Source organism: Bubalus bubalis, chromosome 1 (genome assembly GCF_019923935.1).
Source record: "Bubalus bubalis isolate 160015118507 breed Murrah chromosome 1, NDDB_SH_1, whole genome shotgun sequence".
NCBI classification, from domain to species: Eukaryota; Metazoa; Chordata; class Mammalia; order Artiodactyla; family Bovidae; genus Bubalus; species Bubalus bubalis.
Genome location: NC_059157.1, coordinates 142,418,777 through 142,443,088, shown reverse-complemented (window position 1 = coordinate 142,443,088; position 24,312 = coordinate 142,418,777). Strand labels below are relative to the sequence as shown.

Genomic DNA, 24,312 nt, shown 5'->3' with positions numbered 1-24,312 from the left:
CTTCTCAGGCGGATGTTGGCCGTCCAGACCCCAAGAAGTCTTAGTTAGCAAAGAAGCCTGCTTGCAGTTTGGTAGATAATGTCTCTCTGGGGCTGCGATTGCCCGTTTCCGGCTCTGGCTGCCTGTCACTGGAGGGGGGTGATGGGCCGGTCTGCAGCTGACTAGCTCTGCTCAGTCCTTTGTTCTGTGAGCGGGCCTGCGGTGTCTTCAGATCAGATCAGTCGCTCAGTCATGTCCAACTCTTTGCGACCCCATGAATTGCAGCACACCAGGCCTCCTTGTCCATCACCAACTCCCGGAGTTCACTGAGACTCACGTCCATTGAGTCAGCGATGCCATCCAGCCATCTCATCCTCTGTCGTCCCCTTCTCCTCCTGCCCCCAATCCCTCCAAGCATCAGAGTCTTTTCCAATGAGTCGACTCTTCGCATGAGGTGGCCAAAGTACTGGAGTTTCAGCTGTAGCATCATTCCTTCCAAAGAAATCCCAGGGCTGATCTTCAGAATGGACTGGTTGGATCTCCTTGCAGTCCAAGGGACTCTCAAGAGTCTTCTCCAACATCACAGTTCAAAAGCATCAATTCTTTGGCACTCAGCCTTCTTCACAGTCCAACTCTCACATCCATACATGACCACAGGAAAAACCATAGCCTTGACTAGACGAACCTTTGTTGGCAAAGTAATGTCTCTGCTTTTGAATATGCTGTCTAGGTTGGTCATAACTTTCCTTCCAAGGAGTAAGCGTCTTTTAATTTCATGGCTGCAGTCACCATCTGTAGTGATGTTGGAACCCAGAAAAATAAAGTCTGACACTGTTTCCACTGTTTCCCCATCTATTTCCCATGAAGTGGTGGGACCGGATGCCATGATCTTCGTTTTCTGAATGTTGAGCTTTAAGCCAACTTTTTCACTCTCCACTTTCACTTTCATCAAGAGGCTTTTGAGTTCCTCTTCACTTTCTGCCATAAGGGTGGTGTCATCTGCATATCTGAGGTTATTGATATTTCTCCCGGCAATCTTGATTCCAGTTTGTGTTCTTCCAGTCCAGCATTTCTCATGATGTACTCTGCATATAAGTTAAATAAACAGGGTGACAATATACAGCCTTGGCGAACTCCTTTTCCTATTAGGAACCAGTCTATTGTTCCATGTCCAGTTCTAACTGTTGCTTCCTGACCTGCATACAAATTTCTCAAGAGGCAGATCAGGTGGTCTGGTATTCCCATCTCTTTCAGAACTTTCCACAGTAGGTTAGGGCTTTTTGCGTGGTAGCTATCCCACAGTCTGGTTTGCTAGCCCATGTTAGTTCCCTCAGATTGCCCTCGGAACATTCAGTCCTGGTCCTTACTCTAAGCAATGCAGCCTGCGCCTCCCTACCCAGCTCCTGCTTGCTAGTGGCGGGCGCAGGCATCTGCGCTGCTTCTCCGCTGGGGGAGTTACCCTTGGGCTCCTAATCTGTGGGTTTTAATTATTTATTTATTTTTCCTCCCTGTTATGTTGCCCTCTGTGGTTCCAAGGCTCTCCACAGACTCGGCAGTGAGAGTGTTTCCTGGTGTTTGGAAACTTCTTTCTTTTTAAGACTCCCTTCCCGGGACGGAGCTCCATCCCTACCTCTTTTGTCTTTTATATTTTTTCCTACCTCCTTTTGAAGACACTGGGCTGCTTTTCTGTGTGCCTGATGTCCTCTGCCGGCATTCAGAAGTTGTTTTGTGGAATTTATTCAGCGTTTAAATGTTCTTTTGATGAATTTGTGGGGGAGAAAGTGGTCTCCCCGTCCTATTCCTCCTCCGCCATCTTAGGACCGCCCCTGTCTGATTTCTTTTATCAGCACCTTATAGCTTTCTGCATGTAGGCCTTTTGTCTCTCTAGGTAAATTTATTCCTAAATATTTTATTCCTCTTGTTGCCATGGTGAATGGGATTGTTTCCTTAATTTTTCTTTTTGATTTTTCATTGTTAGTGTGTAAGAACGCAATGGATTTGTGTATTAATTTAATATCTTGTGACTTTACTGTATTCATTGTTGTTTACAATACTGTATATACTGTATTCATTCATACTGTAGTGATTTTCTGGTGGCATCTTTAGGGTTTTCTATATAGAGAATCAAGTCATCTGCAAACAGTGAGAGTTTTACTTCTTCTTTTCCAATCTGGATTCCTTTCATTTCTTTTTCTGATTGCTGTGGCTAGGGCTTCCAAAATTATGTTGAATAATAGTGGGGAGAGTGGGTACCCTTGTATTGTTCCTGATTTTAGAGGAAATGCTTTTGGTTTTTCACCAGTGAGGATAATGTTTGCTTTGGGTTTCTCATATATGGCCTTTATTATGTGAGGCATGTTGCTTCTATGTCTATTTTTGGAGAGTTTTTTTTTTATCATAAATAGGTGTTGAATTTTGTCAAAGGCTTTCTCTGCATCTTTTGAGATGATCGTACGTTTCTTATTTTTCAATTTGTATCACATTGATTGATTTGCATATATTGGAGAATCCTTACATCCCTGGAATAAAAACCACTTGATCATGATGTATCATCTTTTTGGGTTCTGTTGGCTGTAATTTTGTTGAGGATTTTTGCATCTATGTTCATCAGTGATGTTGGCCTATAATTTTCTTTTTCTGTGGCATCTTTGTCCATTTTTTTTTGGTATCAGGGTGATGGTGGCCTCGTAGATGGGTTTGAGAGTTTTCCTTCCTCTGCAATTTTATGGAAGAGTTGAGCAGGACAGGTGTTAGCTCTTCTCTATACTTTTGGTGGAATTTTCCTATGAAGCCATTTGGCCCTGGGCTTTTGTTTATTGGAAGATTTTTTATTAGTTTAAATTTCTGTGCTTGTGATTGATCTGTTCATATTTTCTGTTTCTTCCTGGTTTAGTTTTGGAAGGTTATACTTTTCTTAGAATTTGTCCGTATCTTCCAAGTTGTCCATTTTATTGGCACATAGTTGTTCATAGTAGTCTCATATGATCCTTGGTTAGGAGAATTTTAATAGTAGGTAAAGTGTATTAAAGTCTCCATCCCATCATGACCCCATCTGACAAGTTCCTGCCCATGTTATCATTGTTTTTTGACTTCTTAAGTGTCTTTCCAGGATTTCTTTATGCATATGTGGAACTATGTGTGTTTTTTTTTTTTTCTTACCGCTTTTACACAAATGGTGGTGTGTTCTATGCACTGTTCTGTATTTTGACTTTTTCCTTAATAATGTGTCTCAGAGGCATGTCCATGTCAGTATCTGGAGAGTTTCTTTTTAAAAAATAACTGTGTAGTATTGCATTGGATGAATTTATTTAACTGTTTCCTTGTTGATGGATATTTAGATTATTTCCATTCCTTTGTTAAAATAAACAGTGCTTCCATGAATAATCTTATAGACATTTTTTCATGCATGAAAGTGAGTCTGTAGGATATATCCTTAGGAGTGGAATTGTTGGCTCAAAGGACATACACACATGTTTGCAGCTTTGATAGATATTTTCAAATTGCTTTCCAAAGGAGTTTTTCCAGTTATACTGCTACAAGTCTCACAGGTATACACTATTGACAAATTTGGGAGGGTGCCTATCTTTTTAAGAAACAGACAGGATAGTTTAAATCTCTGGTTTTCTGTATGAGTGATGTTGATACCGTTTCATATATTTAATAGCTCATTTTCCATTTTTGTGAATTGTCTCTTCCAGTCCTTCGCTTTTTTTACTATTTCACTGTTGGACTTCTGATATTTTCTCTGGTTGATTTGTAAGAGATTATATTTTATATTTTTTTCTTAATTTGTTTTCTTTTAATTTTTCCTATAGTTTTTATGTCAGAAAGTGTTGTTATTATTTGGTTAAATTTAGCAATCCATTAAAGGTATTTCTGGCTTCTGGTTGTTTAAGAGCCTGATCCTAGGCCTTGTCTATCCATCCTTTATATACTAGTTTCCATTTGCTAATTCCAAACTCCCACTGCATCCCTTCACCATTTCCCCACCCCCGTAGCAAACAGAAGTCTGTTCTGTTTATCTGTGAGTCTGTTTCCATTTCATGGATAATTCATGTATGTCATATTTTAGATGTCACATATGTGATATCATATGATATTTTTCTCTTTACTTCACTTAGTATGATAACCTCTGTGTCCATCCATGTTGCTGCAAATGCCATTCTTTCATTCTTTTTCACATTTGAGAAGGCTTTCTTGCATTTCTAAAAAGTAGTTTTATCACCCAAGTGTTTGTCCCTGGAGACTTTCGTCCTACACTTTCTTTGAAAAGTATTTGAGAGGTCTTTCACATCTCTGTTTTAATGTACAGATCACGTCTCCATTCCTTCTATTGAAGAACTGGACCACTTGACCTTTAGGGTTTTCCACTGTGACTTTGGCTGATTGCACACTCATCATGCAGCTCAGTAGTCCCTCTGTGTTTGTTTCCCTTTGTGTGTGTCTCTGTTTGTTTAAAAACAGCTTTATTGAAATATAACTGACATACTATAACTGCACATATCTAATGTGTACAGTTTGATACCTTTTGCCATATATCTATACCCATGAAACACCACCAGCATCAGGAGAGTAAACACATTTATTACCCCAAAGTTCCCTGTGGCCCTCTGTAATTTCTTCCTTCTCCCACTCATATCTCCTCAGCAAATAATACCTGCTTTCTGTCATTCTAGGTGAGCTTGTGTTTTCTGAGATTTTATGCAAATGAAATCATGCAGCATGCATTCTGGTTTTTGCCTGGCCTCTCCCACTCAGCATAGTTATTTTGAGACTCGTCTGTATTGTTGCATGTATTGATAGCTCCTCCTTTTTATTGCTCAGTAGTGATCCACTGCATGGGTCTCCACTCTCCACTCTTGTTTATCCATTCACTCATTGATCGAAGTCTGGATTGTTTCCAGTTTTGTGTCCCTTGCATTTCTTGCAAATTGGCAGCTGGATCCAGAGATTTGGCAGACTCAGGTTCAGCCTGTAGAAGGCACAGAACATTCGGTTCCTCTCCCGCTGTGACAGTCACAGCCACAGGTGCTCAATGCCAGCAACTGTTAATTCATGGGTGGAGTTTCAGGTCTACAACTTATTTTTCATTTATAAGTTGGAACACTCTATAAAGAGCTGCTTCCCCTCATCCTCTACTTGGTTACCCAGTGGTATGCCTCATATAAGGCAGCATAAATCCTGTATTTTTTTCCTTAATTTACCTGTTTTCAAGGGATCCATTCTATCCCTTAATTCTTTGTATAAAATTTGTTTTCTCAAGGAATCTCCACACTGTTCTCCATAGTGGCTGTATTAGTTTCCATTCCCACCAACAGTGTAAGAGGGTTCCCTTTTCTCCACACCCTCTCCAGCATTTATTGCTTGTAGACTTTTGGATCACAGCCATTCTGACTGGCGTGAAATGGTACCTCATTGTGGTTTTGATTTGCATTTCTCTGATAATGAGTGATGTTGAGCATCTTTTCATGTGTTTGTTAGCCATCTGTATGTCTTCTTTGGAGAAATGTCTATTTAGTTCTTTGGCCCATTTTTTGATTGGGTCATTTATTTTTCTGGAGTTGAGCTATAGGAGTTGCTTGTATATTTTTGAGATTAGTTGTTTGTCAGTTGCTTCATTTGCCAGTCCAGGTTCGATGCACGATACTGGATGCTTGGGGCTGGTGCACTGGGACGACCCAGAGGGATGGTATGGGGAGGGAGGAAGGAGGAGGGTTCAGAATGGGGAACACATGTATACCTGTGGTGGATTCATTTCGATATTTGGCAAAACTAATACAATATTGTAAAGTTTAAAAATAAAATTTTAAAAAAATTTGTTTTCTCTTGGGAAACTGGTTATTTCTTCTCTTCTGTTATCACTGTTTCAAAATTTCTGATGTATCTCAGCACAGGTCTATTTTCTTCCATCAAGGTGGAAGGTTTTCAGTCTTGAAAAACTTTCAGTTCTAGAAAATGGTACACCCTTTTCTTCCTTGATTCCCTTCTTTCCAGTTTATTCTCTTTCTGTGACTCCTCTTGTTCCGATTTCCCACCTGCTGGATTGGTTTTCTGTTTTCTTATCCTTTATCTTTTTGTTCTACATTTTCTGGGAAATTTCCTGAACTTTATTTTCTAACTTCTACAGTTCAGCTTATCATTTCTGCCATCAGACTTTTATCTTCCAGGAGTGATTTCTTTTCTGTGGTGGTGGTTGGAAATAGCTTCCTCTTTTTGTTTCGTGAAAGCAGCACCTTCTCCTTGAAAACAATGAGTTTTTAAATAATGTTTTCTTCTAGCACTGTGTCTCTTTTCTACAAGTTATCTTATTATCTGCTTGTGGGTTTGACTTTTCATTGTAGAGATTTTCTTCGAATGTCTGAGAATCTGTGGATGTGTGGTCATACTTATGAGTAGAGCATAATCTGGGAAGTTTCCTTAAGTGTCAGTGTCTTTCCTGTTTCTTCCTGGATTGATACCTAGAGAAGGATGTTTGGATCTTTATGTTTTGTGAAAATGGTATTCTTGCAATCTAAGTGGGGAAAAGAAGGCTGGGGAGGTCTCAATTTTTAATGTGCATAGTTTTACTCAGAGTCTGTTTTCAGCCTGGTAGCCCTTCATGTTCAACCCTTGCCATAGTCTAGAGACTCTGTGTTCCCCATGCCAGAGAACACCTCCATTCTTATTCCACAGTTTGGGAGAGACTGTTACCTGTTGCATTGAATTGGGGAAGGAATCTCAGATCTGTTTATTTCATTTGCAGGTAATCCTCTTGTTTTTAGCCCCATCTTTGCATCCTTTTTCAAAGCTACCTGGGCCAACAATTCCTTAGTCTTTTGGGGGCCCTGAAGTATAAATTAGATTGCCACTGTGCTTTCTCTGTTGCTGACATTCTTCAGTCTATTATCAGTATATATGACTCATCTGAAGATTTTATTAAAAATGCTGATTGATTCAACAGCTCCAAGTTGGAGCCTGAGATTCTATATTTATAATAAGCTCCTTGCTGCTGTTGTTTATGTCATGTCTGACTCTTCGCAACCCTGTGGAGTGTAGCCCGCCAGGCTCCTCTGTCCATGGGATTTCCCAGACAAGAATACTGGAGTGAGTTGCCATTTTCTTCTCCAAGGGATCTTCCCAACCCAGGGATCGAACCTGAGTCTCTTGCTTGCCGGGCAAATTCTGTTCAATTGAGCTACCTAGGAAGCCCATAGCAAGCTCCAAGCTGATGCTTATGTTTCTGTTCCTGTTTTCTTGGAAAGGAAAGAAACAGCTTCATTGGAGGTTGTGTCATAGTTTATATAGCCGATTTCCTATTGCTGAATATTTAAATTAATTCTAGATTTTTACTTTTAAATTTAATATTGTGAGATGAAAGCGTTAAAAATAAACAAAACATACCCATTTCCATGTTCAGTTTGAATTTTGAAAGATGTATATTAACTTTTTGAACCGCCATCTCAATCCAAATAAATTACATCTTCATCTCTACAAAAAAGTTCCCTGGTGCCTCTGCCCCAGCCTGGCCCTAGGTTTCTACTGATGGTCTGTCTGACCCTATAGATTAGTTCTGCTCTTCTATAATTCCATATAATTGGAATTATACAGTCTGTACTATTTTGTGTTAGGATGTTTTCTTTCAGCATTTTTTTTTAATTTATCCCTGTGTAGCATGTATCAGTACTTTATTCCTTTAATCCTGTTCTACTGCTGTTCTACTTTCTATCCATAAAAAGTATATTCTATGGGTATACTAGCCATTCCTGGTGGCTCAGAGGGTAAAGCATTTGCCTGCAATGCAGGAGACCTGGGTTTGATTCCTGGGTCAGGAAGATCCCCTAGAGAAGGAGATGGCAACCCACTCCAGTACCGTTGCCTGGAAAATCCCATGGATGAAGCCTGGTAGCCTACAGTCCATGGGGTCGCAAAGAGTCGGACACAGCTGAGCAACTTCACTTCACTTCATGGGTATACTACTGTTTAGGTGGTGCTAGTGGTGAAGCATCCGCCCGCCAATGCAGGAGACAAAAAAAGACTTGGGTTCAATCCCTGGGTCTTGCCTGGAGAATCCTGTGGACAGAGGAGGAGCCTGATGGGCTGTGGTCCGTGGGGTTGCAAAGAGTCAGCCATCACTGAAGCGACTTAACACACAGTTTATTTATCCATTCGCCTGTTGGTGGATGTGTGGTGTGGGTTTTGGAGCCATGGTGAATCAAGCTGCCACACACGTTTGTGTCCAAGTCTCTCTTTGTGGACATACATCTTCATTTTTCTTGGGTGAATACCTAGGAGGAGGATTATTGGATAAAATGGTAATCAAATGTTAACGTTGTTGAGAAATCTGCAAACTGTTTAAACACTTTCAGGTTGTTCTACATTCTTGTCAACACACATATTGTCAGTCTTTAAGTTTTAGCTCCTCTAGTGGGTACGCAACAGTATCTCATGTGGTCTTTGTTTCCTGAACACGTCTGTTCACATCTTCCGCCCATTTTTTGAAAGGCTAATTATCTTAGAGTTATAAGAGTCTGTTTTTATTCTGGGTCTAAGTCATTGAAAAGATAACTCTGAATATCATCTCACTGTAAAGTCTGTAGCTTTTGTTTTTCTTAACTATGCTTTTAAAGAGAAGTAAATATTTGCTTTTTAACTGAGTCCAATTTATCAACCTGCGTGTGTGCATGAGCACATGTGCACATCTGAGAAAGCTTTTACTACTGTTGTGGATGTCCAGTTGTTTTTGAGTCACTAAGTCATGTCCAGCTCTTTGTGGCCCTATGAACTACAGTGTACTAGGCTTCCCTGTCCTTCACTGTCTCCTCGAGTTGGCTCAAACCAGAGTCCATTGAGTCAATGATGCCATCCAACCATCTCATCTTCTGTCGTCCCCTTCTCCTCCTGCCTTCAGTCTTTCCCAGTATCAGAGTCTTTTCCAGTGAGTCAGCTCTTCACATCAGGTGGCCAAAGTATTGGAGCTTCAGCATCAGTCCTTCCAATGAATATTCAGGGTTGATTTCCTTTAGTATTGACTAATTTGATGTCCTTGCTGTCCAAGGGACTCTCAAGAGTCTTCTCCAACACCACAGTTCAAAAGCATCAATTCTTCGGTGCTCAGCCTTGGTCCAGTGCTCACATCCATACATGACTACTGGAAAAGCCATAGCTTTGACTATTCAGGACATTTGTCAGCAAAGTGATGTCTCTGCTATTTAATACACTGTCTAGGTTTGTCATAGCTTTTCTTCTAAGGAGCAAGAGTCTTTTAATTTCATGGCTGTAGTCACTGTCCACAGTAATTTTGGAGTCCAAGAAAATAAAATCTGTCGCTGTTTCCCCCATCTATATGACATGAAGTGTTGGGACCAGATGCGATGATCTTAGTTTTTTGAATGTTGAGTTTTAAGCCAGCGTTTTCACTCTCCTTCACCCTCATCAAGAGGCTCTTTAGTTCCTCTTCACTTTCTGCCATTAGAGTGATATCATCGTATCTGAGTGTTGGTATTTCTTTCCACAGTCTTGATTCTAGCTTGTCATTCATCCAGCCCAGCGTTTCACATGATGTACTCTGCATGTAAGTTAAATAAGCAGGGTGACAATATATCCTTGAAGTACTCCTTCCCCAGTTTGGAACCAGTCCATTGTTCCATGTCCAATTCTAACTGTTGCTTCTTGATCTGCGTACAGGTTTCACAGGAGACAGGTAAGGTGGTCTGATATTCCCATCTCTAGGAATTTTCCACAGTTTGTTGTGATCTACACAGTCAAAGACTTTACTGTAGTCATTGAAGCAGAAGTAGATATTTTTCTGGAATTCTCTTGCTTCTATGATCCAGCAGATGTTGACAATTTGATCTCTGATTTCTCGACCTTTTCTAAATCCACCTTGAACATCTGGAAGTTCTTGGTTCACATACTGTTGAAGCCTAGCTTGAAGGATTTTGAGCATTACCTTGCTAGCATGTGAAATGAGCGCAATTGTATGGTACTTTGAACATTCTTTGGCATTGCCCTTCTTTGGAATTGGAGTGAAAGCTGACCTTTTTTGGTCTTGCAGCTACTGCTGAGTTTTCCAAATTTGCTGGCATATTGAATGCAGCACTTAACAGCATCATCTTTTAGGATTTGAAATAGCTCAGCTGGAATTCCATCACCTCCAATAGCTTTGGGTCACACCCCTCCAAATTCTTATCTATCTGAAATGCAACTTCATTTGGAAATAGGTTTTTGCAGATGTAATGAAGATAAGCTCATACCAGAATAAGGAGGGCCCTGAATGCAGTGACCAGGGTTCTTACAAGAAGAGGGGAGGACACACAGAGACAACACAGGGGAGCAGTCTGTGTGAAGATGGAGGCAGAGACAGGTGTCCCACGGGTGCAAGCCGAGGAGTGCCATGAGTCTCCAGAAACTGCAAGAGGCAGGGAAGGTTGCTCCTCTAGAGCTGTAAGGAAGCCCAGCTGTGCTGAGACCTTGATTTCAGATTTCTGGCCCCCAGAACTGTGAGAAAATTAATTTATGTTGTTTTGACTACCCAGTGGTAATTTTTTATGGCAGCCCTTGAAAACTAATACACCTACTGGGATCACAAAGATCTTCTGTATTCTTCTACAAATTTCAGCTTCATTTCTACAGTTAGCCTTATAATCCATTTGGAGTTTATTTTTGTGGATATAGATATATCTATATGGATATCCATTTTCCAGCACCATTTTTAGAAAATACTATCCTTCCCCTTCCCCTTCTTAATTAACTTGTCCTTTTATTGAGAATCAACTGACCATAAATGTGTGAGTCTACTGGATTCTCTTCTGGTCCATTGATTTATAGAACTATCCTTACAGAAATGCTGCTCAGTTGCCGACTCTATGTGACCCCATGGACTGTAGCCCTCCAGGCTCTCTGTCCATGGAATTTTCCAGGGAAGAATACTGGAGTGTGTTGCCATTTCCTACTCCAAGGAATCTTTCCAACCCAGAGATTGAACCTGTGTCTCTTGTGTCTCCTGCATTGGTAGGCGGATTCTTTACCACTGGGAATCCCATCCTTATGCTAATGCTGCTGCTACTAAGTCGCTTCAGTCGTGTCCGACTCTGTGCAACCCCGTAGATGGAAGCCCACCAGGCTCCTCTGTCCCTGGGATTATCCAGGCAAGAATACTGGAGTGGGTTGCCATTTCATTCTCCAATGCATGCATGCATGCATGCTAAGTCACTTCAGTTGTGTCTGACTGTGTGTGACCCTGTGGACAGCAGCCCACCAGGCTCCTCTGTCCACCGGATTCTCTAGGCAAGGATACTGGAGTGGGGTGCCATTTTCTTCTCCCCCTTATGCTAATACTCCCTTTTTATTTCTGTACCTTTATAACAGTTCTTAAAATCAGGTAATGTAAGTTCACCAACTTTGTTCTTAAAAATTATTTTGGCTCTGTTGGGTCTTTTATATTTCCATATAAAGTGTAGAATCAGCTTGCCAATTTCTACAAAAAAACTTGCTGAGTCTTACAATCCATCATGAATGCCTTCATTGATTTAGATCTTCTTTAATTTCTTTCTGCAGTGTCTTTATTTATAAGTGTAAATGGCTTTTAAAATTATGTGTGACACAGACAAAATTATATGTCAATACATTTTTGAGGAATTTAACATGTTCTGATTCCTTCCACTGCCAGTCACCATAGTTCTTCCAGTGTTTGAGTCATAATCTTCAAGATAGCCCTTTTAAAAAGAACTTTTGCTCAGTCCACAGTTGTCAGTCCAGAATTCTTCGAGGTCACCTTCTTTGATCTCCAGTGGGATATGGACACACTTCAAAAATTCCCCACCTGTAACCTTTGGGATCCAAAATCACTACAGATGGTGACTGCAGCCGTGAAATTAAAAGACGCTTACTCCTTGGAAGGAAAGTTATGACCAACCTAGATAGCATATTCAAAAGCAGAGATATTACTTTGCCAACAAAGGTCCATCTAGTCAAGGCTATGGTTTTTCCAGTGGTCATGTATAGATGTGAGAATTGGACTGTGAAGAAGGCTGAGTGCCGAAGAATTGATGCTTTTGAACTGTGGTGCTGGAGAAGACTCTTGAGAGTCCCTTGGATTGCAAGGTGATCCAACCAGTCCATCCTAAAGGAGACCAGTCTTGGGTGTTCACTGGAAGGACTGATGCTGAGGCTGAAAATCCAATACTTTGGCCACCTCATGTGAAGAGTTGACTCATTGGAAAAGACCCTGATGCTGGGAGGGATTGGGGGCAGGAGGAGAAGTGGGTGACAGTGGATGAGATGGCTGGATGGCATCACTGACTCAATGCACATGAGTCTGGGTGAACTCTGGGAGTTGGTGATGGACAGGGAGGGCTGGCGTGCTGCGATTCATGGGGCTGCAAAGAGTCGGACACGACTTAGTGACTGAAGTGAACTGAACCTTTGGGATCCAGTTTTCTCAAGTAATTTATCTTAGGACCATGTTTAGGGTCAGAGGAGACAGATCTGATTGGTTCTTAATTTTGCACACCCTCTAAACATGTATAAAGTTGAAATCATATTCACTCCTAAGCTATCACATCCTAGGACAGATCACTGGGCTATGCCAGTACCTTTTGAAGTACAGACATTGTGTCCTCAAGATGAAAAGTCTTAAAAAAACAAGCCATCCTTGTTTCATGTCAACACTAAAATTAGAGTACTGAATCAATATAATCATTTCTCTCATAGTTTATGCTTTTAAATTATCAATTCTGGAAGCAACCTTTGTGTGTATCAGAACCCACATTACTTGAATTTGTTTTAGGTATCGTGTTCCTTCTTATCTGTATCAAAACTGATGCTGAACAATGAGTTCTAAGTTGCAAAAGAGGATTTAGTTTTGTACCTGTCTATAAGTTTTTGTCCACAAATGATACAAAAGCATACACAAGTGCTATTTCTGAGTGTTTAAAATATTCAGAATACTGTGCTTGCATGTGGCTTGTTAAACTTAGCCCTACATTTTTCATATTTTTAATGCTATGGCAAATGTGATTTCATTTTCCTATACCACTGGTATATAGAAATTGATTAAAAAAATTAATCTGCAACCTTGCTAAATTCACTTATTTTAGTAGCTCTTACTGCAGACTTTCTAAGTACATGATCATATCACTCATGATTAAAGACAGCTTTACTTCTTTCCTATATACATGCCTTTTATTTCTTAATGACTTCCTGTGTTAGCTAAGACCTCTCATGAAATGTTGAGGAGGGTTGGAGGGTGGACATCCTTGCATGGCTCCTGATTGTAGGGGAAAAGCACCACTCTTTCAGCATTTGGGTTTTTCATTGATGCTTTTTATCTGGTTGAGAAGTTCCCTTCTCTTTGTTTTTGTGAGGGTGTTTTTTTATCATGTTGGGTTTTGTTAAGTGCCTTTTCTACATCTATTCAGATGATCATATAATTTTTCTCCTTTATTCTGTTAACATGATGAATTACATTGATTTTCTAGTGTTAAACCAAGATTGCATTAGCTATGGTGTATTAGGTTATATTATTATTTTTGTATATTAATGAATTTAATTTCATAGCATATGTTTTGTTAAGGATTTTTGCCTCATATTCTTGAGGGATGATACTTTGTAACTCAGTTTTCTTGAAATGTCTTTGCTTTGATCTTGTAAAGGAAGTTGGAAGGTGTTTCTCTCTTCTGTTCTCTTTGGTATTTCTTCCTTAAATGTTTGGCAGAATTCATCTGTGCAAACATCTGAGCCTAAAATTTTCTTTGTGGGAAGGTTTTTAAGTACAAAATCAATTTCTTTAATAGGAATTTTAAAAAATGTGTTGATATATTTATTTTTACTAGGTTGGGTCTTCGTCACTGCACAGGCTTTTCTCTAATTGCAGCACAGGGGGCTGCTCTCTAGTTGCAGTGCAAGGGCTTCTCATCACAGCCGCTTCTCTTGTTGCCAACATCAGGCTCCAGAACACATGGGCTCAGTAGTTGCGGCTGAATGCGCTGCTGACAGGGCTTCAGTCGCTACGGCTCCTGTGCTCTGGAGCTTGCTGCTCAGCCCATGGAATCTTCCCAGATCAGGGATTGAACTCATGTCTCCTGTATTGTCAGGCAACTTCTCTACCACTGAGCCACCAGGGAAGCCCTGTGAGCCCTATTTTTTTAAGGGATCTTTTTGAATGAGTTTTGGTAGGTCATGTCTTTCCAGAAATTTGTGTGTTTCATCACAATTGTTTCATTTATTGGAATAAAATTATTCTCAATAGTCCCCTATTATGTTTATAATGTTTGTAGGATCTGTACTGAGGCCCTCTCTTTCTTAATTTTCCTAAGTTTCTTTCTCAGTTTGGTTGGAGGTTTATAGTTTTATTTTTTGTTTGTTTGTTTGTTTGTTTCAAAGAACCAGCTTTTGACTGTTTTTTCTGTTGTGTTTTGAAATTTCTGTTGTTTTCTGCTCTTTATTATAGCCTTCCCTTGGTTACTTTGGGATTTACTTTACTCTTTTTTTTTTTTGCCACACTGTGAACCATGTGAGATCTTAGTTCCCTGACCAGGGATTGAACCTAGACCCTCAGCAGAAAGAGTGCAGAGTCCTAATCACTGGACTCCAGGGAATTCCCTTACTTTTCTTTTTCTTAAGGTGAAAGTTTGGGTCACTGAGTCAAGACCTTCTCTTCCAATATAGGCAAATATAAGAATGTCAGAACAATACAGTGCAAAAGCAATTAGTTTAGTGGAAATTAAAACTGAATTTTGATTTTCCTGATTTTCTTATATTTGCATTGCTGCTTTTCAAAATTTTTTCTATTATAGATTTATAAATTCTGATAATATAAATAATACATGCTATTCCTTAAGGAAATGTTTAGGGTCCAGAGAATTACAAGGCATTTTAAGTGTCAGGATAGGCCATAACATATAATCATGAATCCTTCCAGCTTGATATAACTGTCTTCTTGTTTACACTGTCCATCCGTTCTGAATCCCCGGGGGCTTTGCTGCTCTGCCACACACAGTCACTCAAGGACCCAGGTTGACAGGTCCCACTGTGTTGAGCTATACTGTCTGGAATACATGACATCGATTCCCTGTGTACCCTGAGGAAGAGTACCCTGAGGGACTCTGCTCCGCTCCTATGGGTACCAGTAATCTACACAGTCACTCTTACTTGGAAAGCTCGTTCACATAAATTAGATCCCCTTCTACATTTCCAGTTGTGAGCTGAGCCATAATTGTGGCTTCCTGAAGAGTTTGAAGTCAGACCCAAGGTTGAACTTCAAGCTTCAACACTTAACAGTCATGCATCCCAGGGAAATGTGCTGGTTAACCCCCGAGCATTTCCTCGTAGGAAAAAATGCCTACTTTTCATGATGCTAGTAAGGGTTAGGAAAAAAGTATGTGGAAACGCTGGACAAGGCTTAATACATTATTTCTCCCACAGGCTTTCTTCACTCAGGAGGTTCAGCAACTCCAGCTACAGGCTAATCTCATTTTCTGTATAACAATAGACCAGAATGTTAGCTGTGCTCATCTTCCCATCCTGTTAATGCAGACGGTTTTGTTAAATTTTTCTGTGATTGTGTAACACAGCTATTTGATTGTAATAATGCTATGAAGTTGTATACCTTTTTTGTTTTACTCTCAAACTTTCATTAATGTACAGCAGACTTTACAAAAGCTACATGTGTGATATTGCAGCTGATTTTTATAGATGAGAATTCAGCTGCCTGCTGTTGAGCCAGATACTGAAGTAATTTATGAAATGTGAAAGAGTGCAACTGTGCTCACTCAGTTTTTCTGTTTGGGAAAAGAATTTTTCACTTAAAAAACATGAAACAAGTGTCAAAAGTGTCCTGAAACAAAACAATTGAGAACTCCTAGTTAGGCTCTGAACCTGTTGGTGAAGACTGCTGTGTGAGCAGGATTCCTGTTATCCGCACTTGTATCTCAGGGTCTTTGATGACTTCATCCAAGTATCAGGGTCTCCAGCAGTGATACAGAACCCACCTGCCAGTGCAGGAGACCCAAGAGACTCAGGTTCAATTCCTAGGCCAGGAAGATCCCCTGGAGGAGGAAATGGTAACCCACTCCAGTATTCTTGCTTGGAGAATCCCATGGACAGAGGAGCCTGGCGGGCTACAGTCCATGGTGTCTCAAAGAGTTGGACATGCAGAAAGAAAAACACCAATATGGTATATTAATGCATACATATGGAATTTAGAAAGATAGTAACGATGACCCTATATGCAAGATAGCAAAAGAGACACAGACATAAAGAACAGACTTTTGGACTCTGGGAGAAGGTGAGGGTGGGATGATTTGAGAGAATAGCATTGAAAGATGTATATTACCATATGTGAAATAGATCACCGTCCAGGTTCGATGCATGAAACAGGGCACTCAAAGCCAGTGCACTGGGACAACCCTGAGGGATGGGATGGGGAGGGAGGTGGGAGGGGAGTTCAGGATGGGGGACACATGTCCACCCATGGCTGATTCACATTAATCTATGGCAAAAACTACTACAATATTATAAAGTAATTAGCCTCCAATTAAAATAATTAATTTTAAAAAACATTAAAAAAAAAGTCAGACGTGACTGAGCACATGTGTGCGCATGCACACACACACACGAATAATCTAAGTATCTCTTTTCTTCCTTTTGTTGGAAAAAAAGATTATAAACAATTAGTTACTTGCTCTAATCTCACAAATAGTTTTTCTAAGCAGAGATCTGGAGGCAGTTGCACTGAGCTGCAATTATTTAGATGGCTATTAATCATGGTTATTTTTGTTTTCTTTCACCACAGCTTATTTGCATGGCGTTTTGGTGTGCCAGGAACAAAAAATAAGATAATTAAAGGCAGTGAAACTGAAGTAAAATAGGAAGATCATCAGCCAAGAAGGGCCTATTGGAGGAAGCAGAGTAAGTATAGTGTGTCATTAAGAATTTGTTGGGTTGTATTAATACATGGAAAAGCAGAGACTGGGTCAGTGAAAAGAAATAATGTTTTGTTTCTCTCAGGCCTAGGCTGCTAATACTTCTAAACCAGCCAGATCACACAGCAAGCCCAAAGATGCCTTGAAAAGGACTCGCACATTAACTTCCTAAGTTGTATAAGAGCATGACTTGATTCATAAGTAGTCTAAAACATCATGCAGGAAAGGATCGTATCTTAATAAATCTCTGAATCCTAGTAGTCAAGGAAGATTGGGGACAGGTAACCTATCAAAGGACTTTTGTCCAACAAAATACTGCAATTTAAAATACTTTCAGTGGTTTCTGGAGGACATGGGGTGTAACATTTTCACCTAAGAAAGTTTTGGTTTCCACGTCATTTTCCAACATACTTTCCTTTGACTGCTAAAAAGTAATAAAAATTGCTTTAATTGCCTGTCTTCCCTGGGTCTTGTTTTTCTTGCCTCTGAAGTTTCTTCCAGCTCTGTGATTCTCTTACATACGCCATTTTGAACTTGTCTTCTCTCTTCCAGTCTTCTTTTGAAGAGATTCCTGGTTTGTGACTCCTTGGCTGGGGCTGCCCTGCCCCCTTCCTCTTCTCTGACCCTCCTTAGCCCCTGGGTTAACTCAGGGTTACTTCCCTGCTGTAGGGACCTGTCTTTCTCAAGCAGCTCCCCTCAGAGAGTCAGTGGTGAAGTGGAAACTTGGCAAACATTCCTTGGATGTTTCCTACTTAAACACGATTCCTTAGCCATACTTTTTGAATTTTGGGTAGGAGTTATAAAGGATACAGTCACTTTATACTGATGATTCTTTCTTTCTTTTAATCCTAAACATACTTTTTAAAAGTAGGTCTTTATGAACCCATACCATTTCCCTTCCCCTCCCCCATTCCCAACATCTGCTATTGAAAACTGAGCCAGTTCTTTCCTTGGCATGAGGAGGAGTTCATATGGTCTTATCACTCCACCCAGGTTTCCTTACCAAAGCCAGTAGCATGCGTCAGGGTGGCAGCCATGATTCTGTGCCCTGGTGTATCAAATCTGGAATGGAACTTTTTTGAGAGGGTAAAGTTTATAGTGTATTTTGAGTATAGTTAAAAAAAATTGAGCATACACCCAGAACTTGTTTGATTTGTTCTTTTATAACATATTGGAGAAGGCAGTGGCACCCCACTCCAGTACTCTTGCCTGGAAAATCCCATGGACGGAGGAGCCTGGAAGGCTGAAGTCCATGGGGTCACTGAGGGTTGGACATGACTGAGCGACTTCACTTTCACTTTTCACTTTCATGCATTGGAGAAGGAAATGGCAGCCCACTCCAGCACTCTTGCCTGGAAAATCTCATGGGCGGAGGAGCCTGGAAGGCTACAGTCCATGGGTTCACGAAGAGTCAGACACAACTGAGCGACTTCACACTTTCATTTTATAACATATAGTTATGGAAATAGGTATTGGATGATTTTTATAGTTATCTTTACATATATACATGTGTGTGTAAATAGGTACATTATTTGTGTGCCTTAATGACAAGGTGATGCTTTCTAAGGCCCACTGGACTTCACATTCCAGGATGTCTGGCTCTAGGTCAGTGATCACACCATCGTGATTATCTGGGTCGTGAAGATCTTTTTTGTACAGTTCTTCTGTGTATTCTTGCCACCTCTTCTTAATATCTTATGCTTCTGTTAGGTCCATACCATTTCTGTCCTTCATCGAGCCCATCTTTGCATGGAATGTTTCCTTGGTATCTCTAATTTTCTTGAAGAGATCTCTAGCCTTTCCCATTCTGTTGTTTTCCTCTATTTCTTTGCATTGATCGCTGAGGAAGGCTTTCTTATCTCTTATTGCTATTCTTTGGAACTGTGCATTCAGATGTTTGTATCTTTCCTTTTCTCCTTTGCTTTTCACTTCTCTTCTTTTCACAGCTATTTGTAAGGCCTCCCCAGCCAGCCATTTTGCTTTTTTGCATTTCTTTTCTATGGGAATGGTCTTGATCCCTGTCTCCTGTACAGTGTCACGAACCTCATTCCATAGTTCATCAGGCACTCTATCTATCAGATCTAGGCCCTTAAATCTATTTCTCACTTCCACTGTATAATCATAAGGGATTTTATTTAGGTCATACCTGAATGGTCTAGTGGTTTTCCCTACTTTCTTCAATTTAAGTCTGAATTTGGTAATAAGGAGTTCATGATCTGAGCCACAGTCAGCTCCTGGTCTTGTTTTTGTTGACTGTACTATGAACAAAGCTAGTGGAGGTGATGGAATTCCAGTTGAGCTATTTCAAATCCTGAAAGATGATGCTGTGAAAGTGCTGCACTCAATATGCCAGCAAATTTGGAAAACTCAGCAGTGGCCACAGGACTGGAAAAGGTCAGTTTTCATTCCAATCCCAAAGAAAGGCAATGCCAAAGAATGCTCAAACTACCGCACATTTGCACTCATCTCACACGCTAGTAAAGTCATGCTCAAAATTCTCCAAGCCAGGCTTCAGCAATACATGAACCGTGAACTTCCTAATGTTCAAGCTGGTTTTAGAAAAGGCAGAGGAACCAGAGATCAAATTGCCAACATCTGCTGGATCATGGAAAAAGCAAGAGAGTTCCAGAAAAACATCTATTTCTGCTTTATTGACTATGCCAAAGCCTTTGACTGTGTGGATCACAATAAACTGTGGAAAATTCTGAGAGGGATGGGAATACCAGACCACCTGATCTGCCTCTTGAGAAATCTGTATACAGGTCAGGAAACAACAGTTAGAACTGGACATGGAACAACAGACTGGTTCCAAATAGGAAAAGGAGTACGTCAAGGCTGTATATTGTCACCCTGCTTATTTAACTTATATGCAGAGTACATCATGAGAAACGCTGGGCTGGAAGAAGCACAAGCTGGAATCAAGATTGCTGGGAGAAATATCAATAACCTCAGATATGCAGATGACACCACCCTTATGGCAGAAAGTGAAGAGGAACTAAAGAGCCTCTTGATGAAAGTAAAGTGGAGAGTGAAAAAGTTGGCTTAAAGTTCAACATTCAGAAAACTAAGATCATGGCATCTGGTCCCATCATTCTATTTCCTGGGAAATAGATGGAGAAACAGTGGAAACAGTTTCAGGCTTTATTTTTGGGGGCTCCAAAATCACTGCAGATGGAGATTGCAGCCATGAAATTAAAAGACGCTTACTCCTTGGAAGGAAAGCTATGACCAACCTAGATAGCATATTCAAAAGCAGAGACATTACTTTGCCAACAAAGGTCTGTCTAGTCAAGGCTATGGTTTTTCCTGTGGTCATGTATGGATGTGAGAGTTGGACTGTGAGGAAGGCTGAGCACCAAAGAATTGATGCTTTTGACCTGTGGTGTTGGAGAAGACTCTTGAGAGTCCCTTGGACTGCGAGGAGATCCAACCAGTCCATTCTGAAGGAGATCAGCCCTGGGATTTCTTTGGAGGGAATGATGCTGAAGCTGAAACTCCAGTACTTTGGCCACCTCATGCGAAGAGTTGACTCATTGGAAAAGACTCTGATGCTGGGAGGGGTTGGGGCAGGAGGAGAAGGGGACGACAGAGGATGAGATAGCTGGATGGCATCACTGACTCGATGGACATGAGTCTGAGTGAACTCTGGGAGTTGGTGATGGACAGGGAGGCCTGGTATGCTGCGATTCATGGGGTCGCAAAGAGTCGGACACGACTGAGCGACTGAACTGCACTGAATGACAAGGTAGATTTATATCCATGAGAGTATGTTAAAGACAAAGTTATTCATGATCCTTGTTAAAGAACAGTGAGGCAGACTTTTAAGACCATTGCAATAGGCATGGGCCCCACAATACTGGAATTTTGCAGTCGGGTGTGGAGGGTAGTGTGGAGACTGGACTCAAGCTCAAATGCAATAGAAGTGGGAATTTACAGCCAAGGAAGAAGGTAGGGGTCTGTGAATGGACTATTACCAAGGAAAACATCAGTGGTGAGAGAGGATTCTGGTTAAACTGACTTATCAGAATTCTTGCTGAAGGCAGGTCAAGGTGGTTAGACATCACCTGAAGGATGGTGAGGCTGAGGAACCTGCTCAGACATAGAGAGGGAGAGATTCTGGCTAAACCAACTTAGCAATATTCTTGCTAAGACTGGGTAATGTAAAGACAAATATAAAAGCTTAGAAGTCGGCCTAGTTGAGAAGAGTTGAATTCTCTTCTTAACTAGGAGAGACACTGTCAAATTACAGTTGATTTTGTCAACAGAACTGGTGACCAACCCTCTCCCATACCAATTTCTTTTCTTTACCATCAGACAGGATCCTCATAGCTTCCTTGAAATTGTGTTACCTGTTTCTAGGCAATATTTGTTTTTTTTTTTTTACTTCTTAGACTTGATACTCCCTTATTTTTTCCTTAAAATTTGAGAAATTCAGAAAAACCTGTAAGTGGAATACCATATTAATAACTTGATGTGTACCTTTTTACTTTTTCTGTACATGTATAATATCTTTAAAAATCATGAAGAATTGCTAGGTAAGTGCAAAGGAACAGGAATGGAGCTTGAACAGCTTTACAAGCAGGAAAAAGCAATGATGAAAGAGGAAGTTCAAAGAGGAAGAAATCAGGAAAGGATGGAAGAGAAAGAAGGAAATTCAAGAAACATCCTAAAGACAAAACGCACAGTTGACCCAAAGTTGTTTCTGTAAGACTTCCACCACTGTGTATAACAGCAATGGAAAAAAAAAAAAACCCAGCCCCAACAGTAACAAAAAACTTACTCATGAATGTCAACAATTAGGGACAGGCTAAAAGTGATACCTCCTTATGATGGGCTATTATGCAGCCATTAAAAATGTTTCTTGGGATAGGAAGACTTAGTTTTCACTCTATATTTTCTACACATTAAATGTTATGCCTTGTGAATGTTACATGTTAAAAAAAATACCATGATAAATTTCAACAGGAGGTTTACTTAAGTGAAATGCAGGATAAAAAATTATGCAGCTCCACTCCTGTTCCTTTGCACTTACCCAGCAATTCTTGATGTTTTCAGGCAACCCTACTTGGTCCCTGCTCCTTCCCTATCTTTTTTCATCTCTCTAGGTGCCACACTTAACAGGTCACATCCAGAAGATAAATCTTTCCTTTACCAATATTCTCATGATTTTCACCTGAACCATCTGTTTTATATCTTTGAGCTTTGGAGATGTATTTAAATGATGATCCTGCAGCTAAAAAGCTTTGAAAACAGCTATACTAAAGGGGTATATTGATGAGTATAATCATGAGTATTATCTAAATTTCATGGGCAGAAAAACAGAACCAGGTAATGTCTAGAGTCAGGGTTGGGACTGAGTCCACAGCCATCAGTGGATGATTGTTCTGAGTATTCTGATCAGGCTGCTCTTTGAAGCCTATATTTTGGCTCTGGTAAATAAAGTGTTTATCTAGCTTTTTAAAAATATCTTGAATTTAAACAATTTAAATTGAAATCAGGAAGAGAAGGGCATTCAAGAAATTTATCCTAAAAAAATAGCTAATGTAAATAAAGCAGTTTGGTTATAGATGTGAGTTCTGACCATGTGCATCTCAAAAGAATGACCAGAGTATATGCATGAATTCTTCTTGATCATATTCTGTATAAGTGTTCTGTAAGTGTGAGAAATATATGGTTAATTATTTAGGGAAATGACTGGATTAAAGTAGATTTTTGAGGTGCTTACTTTGTAGAGTTTTACAGTAGTGAGAACAGCAAGATGGCATCAAGGTTTTCTTTTCACTTTTCTTTGCAGGGATGGAAAATCAAGTGAAGCACTGTTTGATTGTAGCAGCAGGCCTTTGAAATTTAACTCAAAAAATGAGTGCTCTTAATTCAGAGAACTGCTCTTTTCAGTACCAGCTGCATCAAACACATCAGCTTCTAGATGGTAACTGTCTGTTATTCTTGATTATACTTGGGAAAATACTGTTAAATATCCTCACATTAGGAATGAAAAGGAAAAACACCCATCAAAATTTTTTGGAATATTTTTGCATTTCACTAGCATTTACTGATCTTCTGCTTTTGGTGAATGTTTCCATTATATCTTATTTCAGGGATTTTGTGCTTTTAGGCATTAGGTTTACTAAATACCACATCTGCCTATTTATTCAAATTATTTCTTTTACTTACGGTTTTTTGCATTATCCAGTTTTCCTGATAACTTGTATAGATTATTACCTGAATTTCTCTAAAGCCACCAAGCTTCCATTTAAGTGTCAAAAAGTATGTTATTTCTTTACAATTATTTTAATTTGGATTTCTGTCCTTACTTATGTTTTGGGAGATCCAGCTATCTACCAAAGCCTGAAGGCACAGAATGTTTATTCTCATCAATGTCCTTTCTACATTGGTGCTCAGAGTTACTGGCTGTCATTTTCCATGGTGACAATTTTATTTATGGGTTTTATAACCTCTTGGTCAGAAGTCATTACCTTGGTACAGGCTCTTAGGATAACTTCCTACATGAATGAGACTATCCTGTATTTTCCCTTTTCATCACACTCTTATACTGTGAACTCTAAAAAAACACTCTTGCCCAAGTTGATTATCTGTTTTCTTGGTACCTGGTTACCATTTGTACTACTTCAAGTAATTATCCTTTTATTTGAAGTACAGATTCCAGCTTACATTGAAATGAACATTCCATGGTTGTACTTTGTCAATAGTTTTCTCATTGCTACAATGTTTTGGTTTAATTGTCACAAACTTAATTTTAGAGACATGGCATTACCTGTGGATCCATTTGTCAACTGGAAATGCTGCTTCATTCCACTTATACTTCATAATTTTGAGCAAATTGAAAAGCCTATATCAGTAATAATTTGTTGATATGTTAAAACTAAAACTTACAGCTACAAGACTAATAATTTTACAAACAGGAAAGAATGAGGCCTTGGGACATATAGTTAACTGAAGCTCTCCCCCGACCCCAAACTTTCATACCTTTTCAGAATGTGTCTTTTGGGGGCTATATTTATTAGTTTTCTAACAAAATACTTCCAAAAATATATTTATACCTGTTGGCCATACTCATGAAAACTACTGGATACAAACTGTTATGTAAATCTGAGATTCTTCTGCCAACTTTTCAGATTTAAATAAACATTTTTATTAAACTCAGAGCAAGAAAGTCAAGATTGTTTTCCTTAAATAGTTTAAATATTAACATAAGGATTCGCTCAATTTAAATTTAGCTGATTTTTAAAAATACATCTGTTCTTAATGCAAATATTCCTAAGAGCAGAGTTTTTGTTGCTCACCATAAAGAATTGAGAGTGGTGACTGGGTCTCTTCCATGACATACCAGATTTGCTTTCAGTTGTAACTTAGATCTGTCATAGAATCTGCATGGCAACCCATAGTCACATTGGCAATATACCACAGTGTG

General features: G+C 39.8%; 1 protein-coding gene and 1 non-coding gene across 11 annotated transcripts in view; one reads left to right on the top strand and one right to left on the bottom strand.

Moving 5' to 3' along the window:
* GPR160 (G protein-coupled receptor 160) overlaps positions 1-24,044 on the top strand; it is a 73,004-nt gene extending 48,960 nt beyond the window's left edge. For all 10 annotated transcript variants that reach the window (XM_025288384.3, XM_025288397.2, XM_006057463.3 and 7 more), the window contains 2 exons: positions 16,751-16,866; positions 22,675-24,044. In XM_025288384.3, coding sequence (XP_025144169.1) covers positions 22,740-23,753 — 1,014 coding nt within the window. In that variant the 5' untranslated portion in view covers positions 16,751-16,866; positions 22,675-22,739 and the 3' untranslated portion in view covers positions 23,754-24,044. The remainder of the gene's footprint in view (positions 1-16,750; positions 16,867-22,674) is intronic.
* Positions 12,750-12,876, bottom strand: LOC112587465. The gene has a single exon (XR_003111971.1). It is a non-coding gene; the product is annotated as a small nucleolar RNA SNORA40 (small nucleolar RNA).
* Positions 24,045-24,312: the final 268 nt, after the last annotated feature.